This window comes from Micrasema longulum, unplaced genomic scaffold (assembly GCF_059751315.1).
Source record: "Micrasema longulum isolate JH-2025_06_02 unplaced genomic scaffold, ASM5975131v1 h1tg001578l, whole genome shotgun sequence".
Classification (NCBI taxonomy): Eukaryota; Metazoa; Arthropoda; class Insecta; order Trichoptera; family Brachycentridae; genus Micrasema; species Micrasema longulum.
In genome coordinates this window covers 292732-311040 of record NW_028278761.1, presented here as the reverse complement: position 1 = coordinate 311040, position 18309 = coordinate 292732, and the positions used below count along the sequence as shown (strand labels likewise).

At 31.0% G+C, this 18309-nt stretch overlaps 1 protein-coding gene across 1 annotated transcript in view; it reads right to left on the bottom strand.

Moving 5' to 3' along the window:
• alka (glycine receptor subunit alpha alkaliphile) overlaps positions 1 to 17764 on the bottom strand; it is a 69035-nt gene extending 51271 nt beyond the window's left edge. The window contains exons 1-3 of the mRNA XM_088236582.1: positions 17551 to 17764; positions 12822 to 13106; positions 7684 to 7774 (exon numbers count right to left, since the gene is read on the bottom strand). Of these exons, the coding sequence (XP_088092708.1) occupies positions 7684 to 7774; positions 12822 to 13106; positions 17551 to 17764 (590 nt within the window). The remainder of the gene's footprint in view (positions 1 to 7683; positions 7775 to 12821; positions 13107 to 17550) is intronic.
• Between the last annotated feature and the right edge of the window lie 545 nt (positions 17765 to 18309).

Here is an 18309-nt window from a genome sequence, read left to right as displayed (position 1 = left end):
ATTTTATAATGAGCACGTAATGAGATTGTTATTTAACAAAATAACTTCGGTGCGTGCTAATAGTTAGGAGAAAAATTCGCTACATTTTTTTACGATGTCGTTTTATTTTTGAAATTAAGGACTATACTTAAATAATAATGTAGGTACTCTATACTACTACAACACCTGTATACATTCAATACATATTTAAGTAACAAGTTTTGGGTGCCAACGGTCTTTATAGTTTGGCGTGACGGTTTAATCATTTAGAAACGTTTGCAAGAAGAAAATTTCCCGCTTTTTTATTTAATAATTATACTGTAGGTATGAGGTAAAAAAACACGATTATGCTTTTTAAACAACGTTCAAACATCATAGTTAAATAGATTGTCATAAATCTCATCTTAGAACAGGCTGTGCCATGTTAGATGGAGACTATCATAAACAGAGAACACTCCGTTTTCATTTAATATTAATTGGTTTTATATAGATTCCCTGTTATTAAGTATGTTTATTATTTTTTTGCAATAAATTTGTAAATAAAAATCAAAAATAGTAATTATAAAAAAAATATAAAAAAAAATTGTTAAAATAACAGATTCAAAAAAATACATTTTAAAATATCTTTGATTGAGATCTAAAAACCGCTTTCTCCGTTTTGATAATTGACAACATTTACAGTAGACTTATTTATCTATAAAAACATAATGATAAATAAATTTACACCGATGAAATGTTTTTCAAATATCTCTCTCTCTTAACCCGTGCCTCATGTCTGAGGATGGTGGTTACGCCTGATTTTAGGCATGGCTCATCTGTGGACAGTCTCCCTCCATCTGAAATGGTCTTGTGCTCTTCTATAGACATTCTTCAGTGATGATTCTGATAATACAGTGACTATGCCGATCTGTCCGAATAAGTTCAGTGCCACGGGAAATTAGATATAAAAAATGTTTTGGAGAATTCCATGTAGAGGGAGAAAATGACGTACATTTTGGATGTCTATTTATCACTTCTAATTCAAAACTCTTAAAAGACTGTGGTAAATAATTTATTTGCGCGCGGTGATATAACATCGTGTTACCACAAGCTTACGACGGAATATTCTAAAGTTCTTATATTTGAAAAAAAAAACATGTACACATGATGTTTAATAATTCCTGTTCCATAATTTATTAAATTAACATATAATTTAGCCCTCTTATTGCAAAATTAATTGAAAATCATCAACACGCCGCTCATCCCAAATGCGTGCATCATACAACAATGTCAATAACCAACTGAATCTGTTTCACACAATACCGGCCACAGTACAGCCTCTCAGTCTTCCTTGTTATGAATTCTATCTTCGTGCTCGAGAGAGATCTATCAATATAAGAGATTATACATGTTTATTGCTGTATTGGCGGACATTCATTCTTCACTTAGCAAGAATAAATATTTTATGTTTAAACGTCTAGCATAGTTATACTAATTTTTCTTTCCAAATCCGGTGTAAAAATGTCCGTTTAAAGCTTACAAATAATAAAACTTCATCGTTTAAAAAAAATAAGAGAGAAATATCAAGTCTTGTATCGTATGTAGACTAGTGTGACATCACAGCCACACAAGAGTTAATAATAACATAGCAAAACTTCTTTTTTGTATAAATCCATTCAAAAATATTTTTTTGTAAATATGATTTACTATTCAAAAGTCCCACCAATCACAAACGTCTGTCCCATCAATCACAATATTGTTTTTTTCTACAACTGTAATTAGAATTTTATTTTATTAAAAAATAAGTGTTGCGCAAAAAAAATCTCATTAATATTAAGTAGTTTGGCATAAATTCGTCTTCAAATGCACAAATGTAGAATGTGGGATTTTCCAGCATCCCACTAGTCACTTTCATTCAAATAATAATTACACCAAAGATATTGACTGTTTGGTTTTTTCTGAAAAACAGCATAAAAAATGGTTCATTACCTTATTTCAAAAAATATTTTACTATCGTATGACTTCCGATGACATAAATACAGCTCAAAGTTGGATTAATTCTGAAATCAAATCTCCCACTAGTCCACAATAGAATGCCTTTTTTCTTACATATGGTAAAAATTAGTTAATTGTACGTCGAATTTTCTAAAAAATGAATAAATATGCGTTTTGATAAAAGTAAACTGCTTTAAAATGATAAAGATACTGATCAACAGCTGTTTAGAATAGCCAATCAATCATGTGTTGTGATAGATTTCTCGTTTTTGGAAAGCCGTGTTTATGTGTTATCATACGTACAAGGTTCTCTTTTTAAATGTCCGCTCAACTCATCGATGCAACTCGTGACGTCACGGGTGGAGTAATTTCCAAATTACAAAATTTTAAAATTCATGGCGATGATAATACGATTCATATTTTTTTTTTAAAAGATCGGTTTGATAACTAGTCAAATAAAATATAAAAACAAAAAAAACGCTGTTTTTTCTCATTGATGAAGCTTATTTTATTAGGAATATTTAGTATGGAATAAAAACATAACTTACCAAATACTATTGTAAATCCGAAAGCAAATACTATTAAAATGCCGAAATCATTCGCAAACGAGTGGAGGCGTATAAAAAAAAACTTTTATAAGTTTATCTGAGTTTCAAATCTCCTTTTTTAAGATGTCAATATGTAGACACTTCTTTATTAATTAATCTTTTTTTTATTAATCTTTAAAATATAATGTTTTGATTCTAAATATTTTTTATAATGCATGTTATTTGTTGGCCTAGTTGATTTTTAACATGCAATATTCTTTGAAAAAAGCTGTATTCTTAAAATTGATATAGAAAAACATTAATATATGCACATATCGCACCTGAATGATAATAATGGCACAAGTCCACATTTTTCATTTGTGGGTTAGATATGTATTTTTTTTTTATCTGCCCAATTAGTGGCATGATTTAAAGATCTTTAAAGTACAAATGACAATTTTGTTTTTTTTTCCTCAAATTTTAGAAAAAATAGTGGCACGATGGTCATTAAGCCATTGTCATTTCTGAAAACATGTAAAACCAGGTGGCACAAGTGGATAAACAACTTTTAAGTTGTGCCTTTATTTTTGAGAATGAATGTTAGTCAAATAGGTTTTTGAGCTGTGAGACTGTTATTTCCGTGTTTCGATATATGTATATTCAAGTTTATGCCTTTGATTTTAATGTGTCACTACTCTTACTCTTAACTTGGAAACAAAACTAATAAAATGAGTTGAACGGGACGGAAAATAATGATTTATTCTTTTTAATCCTTTAAAGTCAAAAATAAAGCCATACCCAAGGGTGCATATTTTATAAAACATTCGTTCTTCCGCCCTTTAAAGAAAAATATTAACAGAACTACAATCAGAACATACAGAAAAAATGTGTCTAAAAACTTTAAGGACTCACTTTATTTCAAAATCTTGCCAGAGAATATTTCATACCATATTTATGCCAGTTTTTACGATTCGTAAACTTCCGAGTTTTCCGAACGATTCCAAATTTACCATTTGTCGTAAACCAAAAACGATAAAATAAAAAAAAATATGTTTGCTGAAACAGATTACAATATTATTACTAAACATATACATACAGTCGTAAATTTATTTTGGAGCCCAGCCTAGTTATAATGTTATGTTTCTGCTAAATATTTTTTTTCTTGATTATCGTCATCCGTTTCCAATCCATATCTAAAGACAAAAGATAAACAATAAATATATGACTGTTACGTAAGGCATTAATCTGCAGATACAAATGTTTTCTTCCTATATAATAAATACTTTTAGTAATAGAATTTCTTACACCATGTGCTTTTGGAAGGCGCTTCCGAAAGGGCAGACCGGGGGAAACGGATCCTGCCAGCAGGACTTATTTTATGGTACTATTTGTGTGACTGAATGAGGGTCGTCCAGCTGGCATTGCCTATGCCCGTCAATATAGGTACTGCCAGCGGGGGTGCTATTCTGAAACACTCTCGCGGCACGAGAAAACAGTTTTTCTCGTGTATTTAGCATGTAAATACGTGTTACCATTTTGCTAACTTTTGCCCTTACGTGGACGCCACGACTTATACGCACAGCCATTTCAGCGAGACTGACTGTAGAAACATGATTTTAAAATTCTCTAAAAGCAATATATACGCACTATATATTTTTTAAACTACATCCTTCTACCAGGTCTAAAAATACAACGAAAACATGTGCGTCCTACCGGTGGTGGGTCGAAAAGTCCTTCCAATATGACTATAAATGTTCTATCACTAAAGTGAGTTTCAAGATTAATGAAAAATCAGTTTTCCACAAAGGTACTTTATTATTTTTTATCGGAATTGATAAATAGTTACAATACACATTAACTGTTGTAATGTCTTATTTAATAATATGCATAATATACTTTTTTATATCTGAGGAAACACCGTGTTTTGATGGTGATAGTAAGATAAATCAATAAAAGCACCCGTATCAATCTTATTTTTGCGTTCTCCAGTAAATTTTATATGTTATCATTTACGCGGTGTTACATGATTGTTGCCGATATTTTGTTGTTTATTTTTCATTTTTGCGTTAATTCCTTGGGTATACTATAAAATGTTCCAAAAAAAGCTCTGATAAAAACTTTTTATGCTAGCCAGACTCGACGTAAACCCTGATATCATAATCATTTCATATGATAGACAAAAATAAAATCATTTTACTTTTTGCAATCGACTGGTAACTCATTTGTAGGTCGTTAATTACCAGTATTCATTTATCAATTTAAAAAAAGTTTATACGCTATATTGTTTAAAAATAAAACAATAATTTCGCTATTTTTTTACCATGAATCCAGTTTATCGCCAACACGTTATTCAAAATTTATATAAACACTTCAAAAGATTGTGCTAGAAGAGTTGAGAATCAAGTTACTTTTTCAAGAAACGTCTGAATATTTTGTCATATTTGATCACTTAAAAATATCACAGATCACTTAGTTATGTATATTTATAACCTTCGCAATTCGACTGAATATCGCACGCGACCACACTGGCTCGGAATCAGACATAGAAGAAATATTCACATTCTGTCACTTTTTCACAATACTTTGAATAATCTCACTTCCCCTCTTTATCTGAGAGAGTTTTTCCAACTTCTATCACAGCATGGGCTATCTCTTCGTTCTAGTAACCATGGAACCCTTTTAATACCCATTCACCGCTCTAATATTTTTGCCTCCACTTTTAAAGTAGTAGCTGATCGATTGTGCAATAATCTACCTACTAATGTCAGAGACGCCCCGCCCCGCCCCTTTTTACTCACATTTAAATCACGACTGAAATGTCTTTATCTGAATATTTACATTTTTCCTTTCTCCTCCCCGTTTCCATTCCCTCTGTATCCCCTTCTCTCTTCATAATATAGTGTGGATATTTATTTAATTTCTTTTTCAAAAAAAAAATATCTACATTTGGTAGTGAAATAATGAAAATATTATAATATACCTTTAATATGAACGTATTACAACAGAGTAAGAACATTTTAGAGAAGGTAATATAAAAGTCTAGGCATCCATAGGGATTGACTGATTTAAGTGGCCACTTTAAACACTGAGTAACATTCACCATTCTGCCTTTATTTGAACATCTTTATTCCTTTAATTCTTCAATCTGCTGACGTTTCTTAAGTTGGGCCAGTAATATGTTTTATACATATTATTGGCTTAACCCTTTTTTCTAATGGGCCGAAAGTCTGTTTTTCTAATTTGATCAAATTTAGGAGAATGAGAAAGTTCGGTGGTTTTTTTATTATTAATTAATATACCATTTAACTTAAGCAATTTTTTAATTTATATCAAATTTATGCATCGTATTATAAGCGCTAGGATTTTTTTAAGTTTTGTACTCGTATTTCTAAAACTACTCCGCGTGTGACGTCTCAAGTTCTCTTCCGCTTCTTTCCGGTCAGTTCTGCCAATTGGTCCGTTGACGTACCGTAAACCTGAAATCTTTCACAACTGTCTTATCATTGGTTGATTCATATGAACTTGTAAAAACTTGTAAACTTGTCAAAGTAGTTCGTTTTTGTTAAAATATTTTTGATTATTTTTTTAATACATTTTCAAGAAACTTTGTAGTAAAATTTAATACCCTAATTTTTACCGCGAGAAAGAAAATGTTTTTATAACCAATTGCCCGTAGGGCTGAACTTCCTCATTCCCTGATTGTAAATAAATTACTTTTTTTAAATCCCAATCGAACAACGTGCCGATGAACCGCAAAAGATAAAGTTTTCGTTGTTGGAATGTTTAGTATGAAAATGCATTATTGGAGGGTTGTTCATAATTTTCGCTTTACGTTAAATGGAAACCGCGTTACAAAAATAACGCGGTAGTTAGGCGAGTTCACTGCAAAGGATTTCTCTTCTAAATTAACACTTAAAAAACATTTTAAAACAAAGTTTGGTTTTGTTATTGCGTTTTGAATCTGAATGTATTATTCTTTTCTATTTTCGGCTACGCAGAGGATTTTAAATTGATCAATTTCAATATTTCGATCCATTTAATTCACTTTTCGCGATCGTTTCGAAATTTCAGTTAAACTCTTAAATATCATACTTTCAGGTACAAATTATAAAAATGCTCATTCTTCATGTTGTTCTGTTATTTTTCAATAACCTTGAATATTATAAGGGCAAATGAAAAGTTACATGTTATTTGTAAAGGCAACATGCATGTGTAATAATACCAGTGAAAATAGTTTTATCACTTTTAGCTAGAATGATCGAAACATGATATTTTACGTTGTGCATTTTCATGTTTTATTATATTTTAAATAGTAAAAATTAAATAATTAAACCAAATAAATTCATATTGTAAGTTTTACAAAAGCCAATTTTGCCGTTTATATTGATAAAATAAAATAAATAAATAAAATCTCTATTTTACAATTCAACGGATCAGAATTCCAAATTGATACAATAATGCTCAAGATAATACTTTTTTTTATTAATAGGTCCCCTGCGCATATTTCTAAATGTCTTTCAAAATATATTTGAAGTCATATTTAAGCATAATATTTGATCATTTAATTTCGTAAACTTAGTTAACCTGATCATCTTACCTTCAATTAATAAATGATCACCTGCATGACAAAACTGCAATTAAATATTGTATGCATTGCCCAATGCGCTATTATATATAAATAAACCCGTTAAGTACTTTGTACAAAATATTAAAATAAATAAACGTGTTGTCTATAGATACTGGAAAAGCCTTATTCCATATTTAAACCTTTTGATTTAATAAACTTAATAAATTTATAACTTTAATAACATTTTTTTAAGTCAATTAAATGACACCGTTGAAATTACATATTTTTAGATGGTACATATATTTTCCTTAAAAGAATCAACCTACTTTTGTATGTGTAACCTAGTTAATGGTCTTTCTTGTAGGTTTTTTCCGTGCCTTGGTGTAATATTTTACAATTTAAAAAAACCTCTGCAGAAATTTAGACGCCCAACGTCTGAATTCAATATTATCTACCCACACGATTGAACAGCTCACTATATTTCAATTACAATGTTTTTTTTAAGTTAGACCTTATAATAATCAGAATTGATTAATTATGCATTTTTTATTATTTGAAAAAACATTCGAATTATGTGTGAAATCCAACAGACAGGTGTAAAACTCACTCGAGAAAGGACTGCAAAAAAGGACTTACCACAGTAATAGCAGGGCCAACTGTCGGGCGAAGCGGGCGCGCGGGGGACGGCACATGACCGCTTCCGCGCGCCGCGGTCTGTTCCCTAGCCCTGAAATTCACCATTGTCATCATCATCATCATCATCATCATCATCATCATCATCATCATCATCAGTTCGGTTTACAGAAAGCAATAACAAACCTTATAAGCGACTTTGTTTAGAGAAAAACAATGATTCATTCATTTCTCGCAATAATAATATAGTGTGTGTATTTTTAAAAAAAAATGTAAATTCACCCAATAAAAACATCGGAAAATATTTCCCAGCAAATTAAATAATAATAAATCGATCCAGATACCGAGAATCATATCTTGATTTCAATAGTGATTCAGTAAAATGATGTCATCATAGTTTTCATAGAATATATTTACGGGATTCGCGTAAATCAATATTTCACTGTGTTAACTTTTTCTTGTGGATACTTTTCTGAAATACTGTATAAAATTTCATAATTTTAACATAGGATCCATGTTATAAACAAATGAATAAATTGCACACCTGAAAACAAAATCAATTAAATTGTGCTTAATTCAAACATCCAATAAAAATCATATTAAATACTGTTATTTGAATATCGTACATTTTCGAAGTAATCAATCATCCGAAAGTGTGTTTGTCTGTTTGTGTTCCTATCGTGACGTGTTTTTTTGCATAGGGATAGCCGAAGAGCTGACAAGTGTCATGGGTTACTTTTTATCTCAAAAAAATTCATTCCTTCGGGAAAATGTTTGGTGTAAAACCTTGTGTACCTCGATAAAGACTGGCTTAGACTTCCGAATCGTCGTATTTTTTGCAAAGCGATAGTTGGACAACCGGCAATTGACATAGGCTATGTTTTGTCTCGATTATTCTATCCATAAAATTCTTATTGCCAAACAACTAAACTAATTCATTTACTCATTTCTTTTTAATACCACGCGAGCGAAACCACTGATAAAAGCTAGTACAAAATAATACAATCTTAATTACGTATTCCTGTTTCCATTTTGACCAACTTTCATTTAACATTCATTCCGTTGACAATTTAAAATTAAAACAATCACAGCTACTTACAAGCAAAGTAATACAATATAAGTTACGTGCTTTAAAAACAAATTAATAATGAATTACAGCGCATTGTTTACACTTGTTCATGAACCTATTTGGAAAAACTAAAAGAAACTTTAATGAAAAAATTTCAAGTAAAAGAACACCTAAAATGCTTAAATAATAGTAATTTTTCTGAATTTGCAAATCATCTGATAGAAAATAATCATAACTTCGATAAAGACACTGAATTAAAATTACTTCATGTTGAAAATAAAATATTAAAATTTGGCAACTTAGAAATTAAAAAAGTGATTCATAATAAAAAAAAATTAATAACCAAATAAACAATATTTCTTTTAGTCCTCTCCTGTCTAGTTTCGAAAATATCGATTTCAAATTACTACCCTTGTAAGGGAAAAAAATACTTAATTCATTAGTTACGTAAACCTTGACGAAGAAGCTTGTTTGATTTGAAACCGGTAGGTGTAAATTTTATTTTTTTTAATTAGTGGTTAAAAACAAAGTTGTTTTCTTTATTTTATTATAATGAATAACCACAAAGTTAGTGCTTCAAATATAAACTTTATAATAATAAGTTTATTCAAAAGGTAAATTAGGGAGTGCAATTCAATTCTTTCCATATTATCAGAGCTCTACAAATGTTCGTAAAAATGTAAAAATATAACAAGGCTTACCCATATATATTATGTTTTGAGGTTTGTGCACAAGAAGTTGTTTAAGGGAGTCTGAGCTGGTCGTTATAACCATTTTAGTTTTACTGGCAAGTTAGGCTATGGTTGACCCACAGAAATAAGATAGCTCCTTGTTTTTCAGACTCGCGCCTGAAACCTACGGGCTCGACATTTCGGGAAAGTAGAAGGGACCTCACTGTCTTGAAACATCTTTGTACCACTATAGTATGTATAAAACATTAATAGCTGTTGATACACGTTTCTATAATAGGATGCCCGTTTATCGTTTATTACATTAATTTTTTTTTTTTTAAAGTTCATAACCCTGAATTTTTCTAAGAAATCTAACATTTACAAAATATTATATTATGTTGCGAATCATTAATTTACTGCATAGAGTTTCTTACGTGAGAATTTTTATACAAGTGTCGTTAATTCTTGTCATCCATATTTTACAACTATTAAAACTTTTTAATGTAATGCCGAAAATTCTAAACAATTTTTTTAACCTTAAATATGGCGTGTCGCTGTGGAATATTTCAATGACAATTTGGTTATGTTCTTTTGTAGCTTGATTTAAGCTGGATGAAAGTTAGGTCTCGTAAGCTTTAAGCTCGAGCGAAGTACGAAATATGAAACCATGACATTTATTTATAATTCATCACGCAATGATCTCATTGCGACATTTTGGTGGTGGCGTGTTAGGATATCATAACACAAATAATTATTTTCTACTTTTTTACATGAATATTCGGTTATCCGGGTGCAAGTTGAAAATTCTTTCAAAGCCTAACGAAAAGGATTTTTTTTGGTCTTTTCCATTAGTTATTTTTTTCAATAAACGGATACAACACGTTAAATATATTATCTGACCAAATTAGTCACATTCGTTCAAATAGGATATACGTAAGTTATACAAAACAAAACAGAAATAAAAATGAATTTATAGCTGATCCCATGCTTTAATAACCAAAACACTTGCCTTACGATTACTTGATTTACGTTGGATTTCTGGTAAAATCACACTAATTACGTGTTTTTATTTTTAATGCATGAGGTTTCTATGCTCTGATTAATAAGTGCAACTGGGCTATTTAAACTACTGTGATGCCAAATACATAGATATCAAGCGTGTTCCGTCCTTACATACTGTGTATGCGGCGCATCCCTTAAATATTTGAAAATAAGAATATGTATTTTACTTTAAAATATTATAAATATGGAAAAAATCTAAAAATATTCCTAAAATTATAGCAGAAAATGTTCGAGCGCACACAATTTACAAAACAATATTTTCAGTATACATACCTAAATACGTATGCGTATTTTCTATATCGAGGTACTTAGGCCTTGATAGTTGATAATATTCGTTTGATACGCTGGAATCTAGATACCACTCTTCATTTTGAGTCCAGTCTTATTACAAATGTTACAATTTCCGCGCACGCGCAATAAAGTTGAGAACGTTGACGTATTGTTCTACGAGACTCACAGAAATAAAAGCATCCAACTTGCGTAATGCAAAAAATAAACGACTCTAATAAATAGCGTGTTATTAGAACATCCCGAGTTTTAGGTATTGTCCAAATGTTTACAGCGTCACCGCTAAACGTGCCTGCTCCCGTGCTTCGTTAATTTATATTTGATCAACTATTAATTAGTATTATTTGAATGGAAAACTTAATAGGATCATTTTCACAATATAAAACATAAAGTGTTCTTTACAAAAGCGACCCTATCAAATTTTTATTTCAATTTGATATCTACCTATTCGTAACATTTACACTTCTCATGTTTAAACATCCATAAACCATTTTTTTATTTTTTTATTAGTAAACCTTTATTGAAAATTAAAAATAATATGTAAAGAAATAAAAAATAGAGCAATGTACTGCAAGTGTTCAAAATAATATAAAATAGAAACAAAAATGCATAAAATATAAATTTTAAATAAATTAACAAGTGAAAATTGAAAAAGTGTAACACTTAAAAATATATATATACACAGACATTCATATATTATATACCTAAATATATATTTGTAATTCTTCTCTAAGTGCCCTGCCAGGTATCCTCAATGTTGGCAATCACTCTGGCTAAAGTCTGTCTGTCCCGTGCTGCCCGGAAAATCTGCTCCACAGTCCTAAAGCAAGTCCAGTCTCGTATATTACGCAGCCAGGACATATGTCTTCTTCCAGCCCTTCGGTGACCCTCAATCTTGCCCTTCAAAATTAAATGGAGCAAGAGGTACTTTTTTCCAAGCATTATATGCCCCAGATAAGAAATTTTACGAGTTTTTATGGTGTTTAATAGTTCTCTGCTTGTTCTAGACTTAACACTTCTGAGTTTTGCTGAGTTTTTGAAAATTGGAAGTAGGACCCTTCAACTCTAGAACGATCGTTATTTGAGTGAAACTACCGGACATATAACTTAAATGTTTTTTCCCTACCATTTTCCCAGCCTATAAGTTCAGGAGAATACAGAAAGCTGGCTACGAACTCAACCAGATTCTTACGGGTCACGGTCGGTTCATGAGTTATCTGCATCGCTTTAAGCTCTCTGAGATCGACAGCTGCCTATGCAACGATGAAACTCCTCAAGATATCCCTCACCTGTTGATGCATTGCCCCTTTTTCAGCTTTCAGAGACAACAGCTGGAGGCGCGTTGCAGACGCCTGGGTGAAGAACTGTGCAACATCCCATCGGTGATAGGTAATAAAGAACTCACACGAGAGGTAGTATCGTACATGGTCAAAATAGTGCAGGCAATTGGTAAAATAAACCAAAGTAGAGAAAAAAATGCCGAACACTCGTCTAGTGGAACGGAAAGCCTATTGACTACTGTAAATAGGCTGGGTATTCCTGAAGAGTTTAAAGTGGTTTCCTCTCCACATCTTTAGTATATCCTTCCCGATCTCCAACAGTTAGCTAAATTTAAAGTAAAAAAATTGCAGAAAAATCCACCTATTTGAAATATAAATCTTGTTTATCATAAGCAAGGTAAATAATGAAGCAACTCTTAAATAAAAAAATATATATATAAAAAATAAAAAACGCTTCTGAGTTCGTTATTAGGTCTGTCCAAGATATCTTAAGAATTCTGCGACGCAACCACATCTCAAAAGCTTCCAGCCTTTTCATAGTGTTCACCTTATGAGTCCGAGTCTCACAGGCACACAACAATACAGACCATACATTACCAATATTTTCCTTATTTTTAATTCTACATTTAATATCTACATTTGTGTCGAGGATCTCTGTTAGAATGCTGCCTAGGTACTTAAACTTGTCCACCTTTTCAATGTCACTACCCTTTAATTTGAGAAAAAATGCGGAGTAATCGAGTCAGCCAAATGTTATCCATATTGTTTTACCAGCATTATTTGTTGGACCTATCTGTTTGCCAAATGCACCCACACGATTTAACAGCTCCTGAAGATCGGTAATTGTATCGGCCAGCAAAATAGTGTCGTCGGCGTACTTAATATTGTTGATTACAACTCCGTTGATCTTCAGGCCTCTTTCATTGTTGTTCAGCGCTTTCTTAAAAACATAGTCAGAATACAAGTTGAAAAGTAGGGGGGACAAGAAACAACCTTGTCGCACTCCCTGTTGAATGGGTATTGCATCTGGTATTTCGTTTCCGCGTCTGATTTCAGCTGTTTGGTATCAGTATAGGTTTTGGATAATCATTTGATCTTTGGTTTCTATATTTCCCTCCCTCAACTTTTCCATCAAATTAGAATGTTTTACCCTCGAACGCCTTTTCGTAATCGTACATAATATGCAAATATACCTATTTACACAAAACATACATTACATATATACTTACACACATTTTACTATAAAAACACAGTCAATGTTAGCTATAAAAGGAATCTTTTCTTTAATTTATTCTTAAATTTTTCGTAATTTATATCTTCTCGTAGATTTTCTGGTAAATCATTGAAAAGATTATTTCCAATATACGTACAGTGATATTTGACCGTATTAGTTTTTATTATCTGTAGAGCGAGGCATCCTGTTCGTAATATTCCCGCTATACGGTCCGATGGGAGGCTCTCCTTATACACCTGAACGCATAGAATATTTTCCGTAAATATCTTCCACATGCCTGCAATTTTTCAATCTGTTTGTTTTTTATGAAGTAAAACGTTTCTTACTCTTTATTTAATATCTAGATTAACTTCTCAGAAGCTTGAATCCCATTCTCGTCTATAAATATTTGTAAAAAATAAATCTACTCGTATTTATACTTTTGTAGACACGGGTTGACTCCAAAGTGACTTAAATTAGATTTTAATCTGGCATTTTTTTTTTTTCATTTTTGTTCCTTATTCTATGTTAAAATTTTATGTTAAAATCCGTATTACTTCATAGACTAAAAATAATAATTTTATCTTTTAAATAGTGTGAGTTGAAATGAGTTTCAACATTTTAATAAAATTATTTTTAGTTTACATACGTCGATTGGATTGATCAATAAAACATTTTAAAATGTGCTTTCTCACTTTTCATTTCGGATTAAAATGTATTTTCCCCGCTATTTATGCTTGAACAGAGTGATGTGGCGTTCTATCCCATCTGCCTACCCTTACGGCTTAGCGGCGTAAATGTTCGTTTGTTTTTTATATAATTTATTGCGCTAAAAATATTGTGATTTTCCGCAAAATTTACATCGGACTTTGATTATTTTCGTACAAATAATAATATAAAAAACACTCTAAATGGTGTCCCATTAAATTATTATAAATGGTGTGATATATTTTTATTATAAATGGTGTGATATATTTTTATTATAAATGGTTTGATATATTTTTATTATAAATGGTGTGATATAAAATCAATATTAATAATCAAAAAATATTGTTTTACCAACCGTAAATCAAAAGTATTGTACTTCACTTTCACCCTTGATGCACCCTCCAGGTCATTGTTTAGGGTACAAATAAATACAGAAACATGAAACAAGTTTAGTCACAAAATCACTTAGTTCCTTATCCTTTGAAAAAAGCTTATAATTACGAATTGCAGTCGTAAGCGCTCGTCCCGGCGTTATAATTTACATTCCGGCAATAATTTGAATTATTTCGCGGGTAATTCAAAATAATTGTGATGTTTAAGGTGAGTTTTCCCGCCAATTGTGATGACGTCGGAGCGGGCAGTTTGTACGCCGACGCCCCCCGACTGACTGAATCGCGAACTATACAACGACTATGCTTCAAACCATGTTTTCTAACTTCGCAGTCTGCATCGAGTAAAATAAATTCACTTAGTAACGGGACACGCTCTTTTAAATTCTTTCATTTCAAAGCTCAATTTTCTTTCTTACTCCTCATTGTTGATAATAATTACTCTATATGGTATTTGTTAAGTTTCTGGATTGAAAATCCGCTGCAGTTGAGCAATGCAGTAAACGTACCTAGGTCAAACACGGCGTGACCCCTAACGTGGAAAAATACAACCCTGAGTTTTTTATTCAAATTTGTGCCTACAAAATGTCGTGTTTACAACATACGAATAAAAAGGACCGTGGTTTTTTTTCTTTTTTTAAATTTGTTAATAGTAAGTTAGTTAGGCTTATTCAAATTTTGTATAAATTATTTTTATGTATCGTATAATCAGCGCTATGATGTTTTGAAGGTTTGTGATTTTAAAATTACTCCACCTGTGGCAACTTCCCGGAAACCGAAAATCTATCACAACACTCGAGCATTGATTGATTTGAGAGAACTAGTGACGTCTCTAAAAGTCGTTCAATTTTATTATAATCATTTCTACTAATTTTAAATACGTTTTCGAGAAACTTAGCTGTACAATTAAATGATTTAATTTTTACTACGCGTAAGAAATCATTTTTCATATCCAAATACCCGTAACACTAAACTTCATGTAAAATATGAATTTAATATTTATTAAAACAACCTACATGTATTGCGCACAAAATATTATTTCAGATTTTTTGGTAATCGTATGACGAAAAATATAATAAAGTTGAACAAAAAATAAGAAATTTGAATTGGACGGAAATTGAAAAAAAACAATTGCATAATGCATATATGTAAAGTTTTTAATAACCTTATTCCTAAATATTTTACTATCAGTGTAGTTTTATTCATTTTTTCAAATGTATCTACATAACTGTAAAACCAGAAGTAGGTATATAAAAACGCTGTCAATTAAGAGAAAAATAATATAAATAGTTTAATGCATAAAAGGTTAAAATTATATGACGAGATGCCTGAAAGTATAAAGAATGAAAGAAAAGTTATCGATTCGAAAATATATGTTATGTTTGTTGAAATAATGTGTAGGTTTTATTAAAAAATATTCGTTGATCTACAAATATTAATTTGTAAAAAATAAATATTGATAAATTAAATATAAATGTAAATCAAAAAAATATTCCCACCAAACTTCAGGACTCGCGATGGAAAGTCCGATAACCCCTTATTTACAGATATATTTTTGAATAACTAAGAGGAAAATTTTCAACTTCAACAATATTTTAATTAAAAATATTCTTCCTATGGAAAACATTCGTTGATGATGTTTTTTATATATGGACTGGAACAGAACATCAATGAGAAAGTGAAGTGCTACGGGAAATTAGATATAAAAACTGTTTTCTTACGCGTGGTAAAAATTAGAGCATCAAATATTGAACGGCGAATGTTCTTCAAAATATATGAAATATAAAATAATATGGTTTAAATAAATTGGGCTACTTTGAGCAACCTCATTAGTTTTTTCGAATCAACTAATGATAGAGTGTTGTGATAGATTTCCGGTTTGCGGGAAACCAATTCACCAATCAGCAGAACTCACCGAAGAGAACTTGTGATGTCACATACACAGTAATTTCAAAATAACAAAACTAAAAACCGAAACCGGTAGACAAAGAGAAGTCGGTAGGTAGAAATATACAACAATTTAGTAACATTCAATAAAAAAAATTGAGCACAAAGTTAAACTTTAAATATTCATAAAATGAATAAATCATTTGTTCATTTTTTTTAAAACTTTTATTCATGACTTTCTGCTTATATTTTCATATGTATTAAATAATATAGTATAACTTAATCGTGTAAATATTTTTTTTCGTGGTTATTGTCCTTTTTTCCGATTTTCAATTATTTTATGTATCTTCTCGACACATTTTATAGTAGTTTCTTTTAAATTTTCATTTATACAAGCATTCTATTTAATTGCGTTGAGATAAAACAAGAAGCGTCAAATAACAAATATTTTTTTTAAAACCACAGCCTGATTAACCAATAGATTTTCGAAACGTGTAATTTATAATTTTTAAATGATAATCCTGTCGTAAACTCATTGTATTAATATTAATAATAATGTATTAAACATATTATTTTATCCATAAAACATGCTACTCTTTTGTCAAGAGGTACTTCCTAAAATTTATCCAGGATGCGACAAAAAAGTCGTTTAACCAATCAAGAAAACATAACGAACTAAATATTTATGGCACTTTATGTCAAGTATTTCTTCAATGCTTGATATCAAAATAATTGGCCTGGATATTAGAATGATTTAGGTGTTTTTTTGCTAAAACGAACCGGGCCATTTTGGATAACAACATAGTTTAGATAAGTTGTTTTTGGTCGAATGACAAGTTAAAACAAACTTAATTCCATCATCCTGTTTTATTAACCATCATAAATTAACGGTAACTATAATATCCGGATTAGATTGTATAATAAATAGTAAATCATATTTCAATGGTTATCCACGTATAAAGGCAAAATAATAGAGGTGCAAAATTATCACATGAAATTCCCTTTCTAAATTCATTAAATCTTGGCGTTTAACTACTTCGTTATAAATTAAACGATAGCGTTGAAAAACAGCGTCCGGTGGTAACATTTTACACTTGATCGATTTGTAAATTGCATGTTGCTTACTCTAAATTGCTTCGTTGACCAGTACCTGGTACCTACTCATTGAATCAATCAATCTACATCGCGTATTTGCATGCAGATTTTTAAATGCATGCACCTTTTATAGTACGACGTATATTGCTCATAAAGACCTTGATACGACTACAAAGCTCTCGGCCCTTAGTGACCGAACGACGCTAACAGTAGCCTACGCCGACGGCAACGTGCGACGCGACGCCACTTTTGATTATGGTGTCAGATCCTGAAAATATACTTATTGAAAAATAATTATCATAATCGTACCCCAATCCGCCTTTAATGGTCCACATGAAATATTGGTAAATGATACACCAAATAGCGAACTTATCTCCATCGATTTCCTTTTTCATGATTTTCAGCTGGGAGTTTTGAGCCATTGTCATAGAGTCGAAAATACTCGTCCAGAATACTGTTTTTTTTTCACTCACAAAACTGTATATTTAACCTACCCGAACGCGGATTCCTATAACTTAATTGCAAAATAATATCATTTAAATTATCATTTTTTTCTATTTTATATTTATTATAAGTCAAAGTCAATTTATGCGGTTTATGTCAAAATAAATCAACCGTATTTGTACTTTAATTGCAGCTCTGGATCAATTTTATTGCATGAAAGGTAAGTTGATCTGTCTTGCACTTCAAGACAATGACAATGAAATATTGCAGAGTGGAACGACCTTTTAAACCAATATCACACATCTCTAATGCCAGGAATCGAACCCGGGACTTTAAGAATGGTAGGCAAACGCACCAACCACAACACTACGAGGTGGATTAATATTTATTAGGTTTTCTTTTCGGGGTCATTACCTGAGCAAGTAGCAATTGAGTAAAAAACACTCAGGGTTATGGTTCTATTTCAAAAAAGAACTGTATTTTTCATCCGCCCATTCACGGAGAGAAAATAAAGAAATGTTCT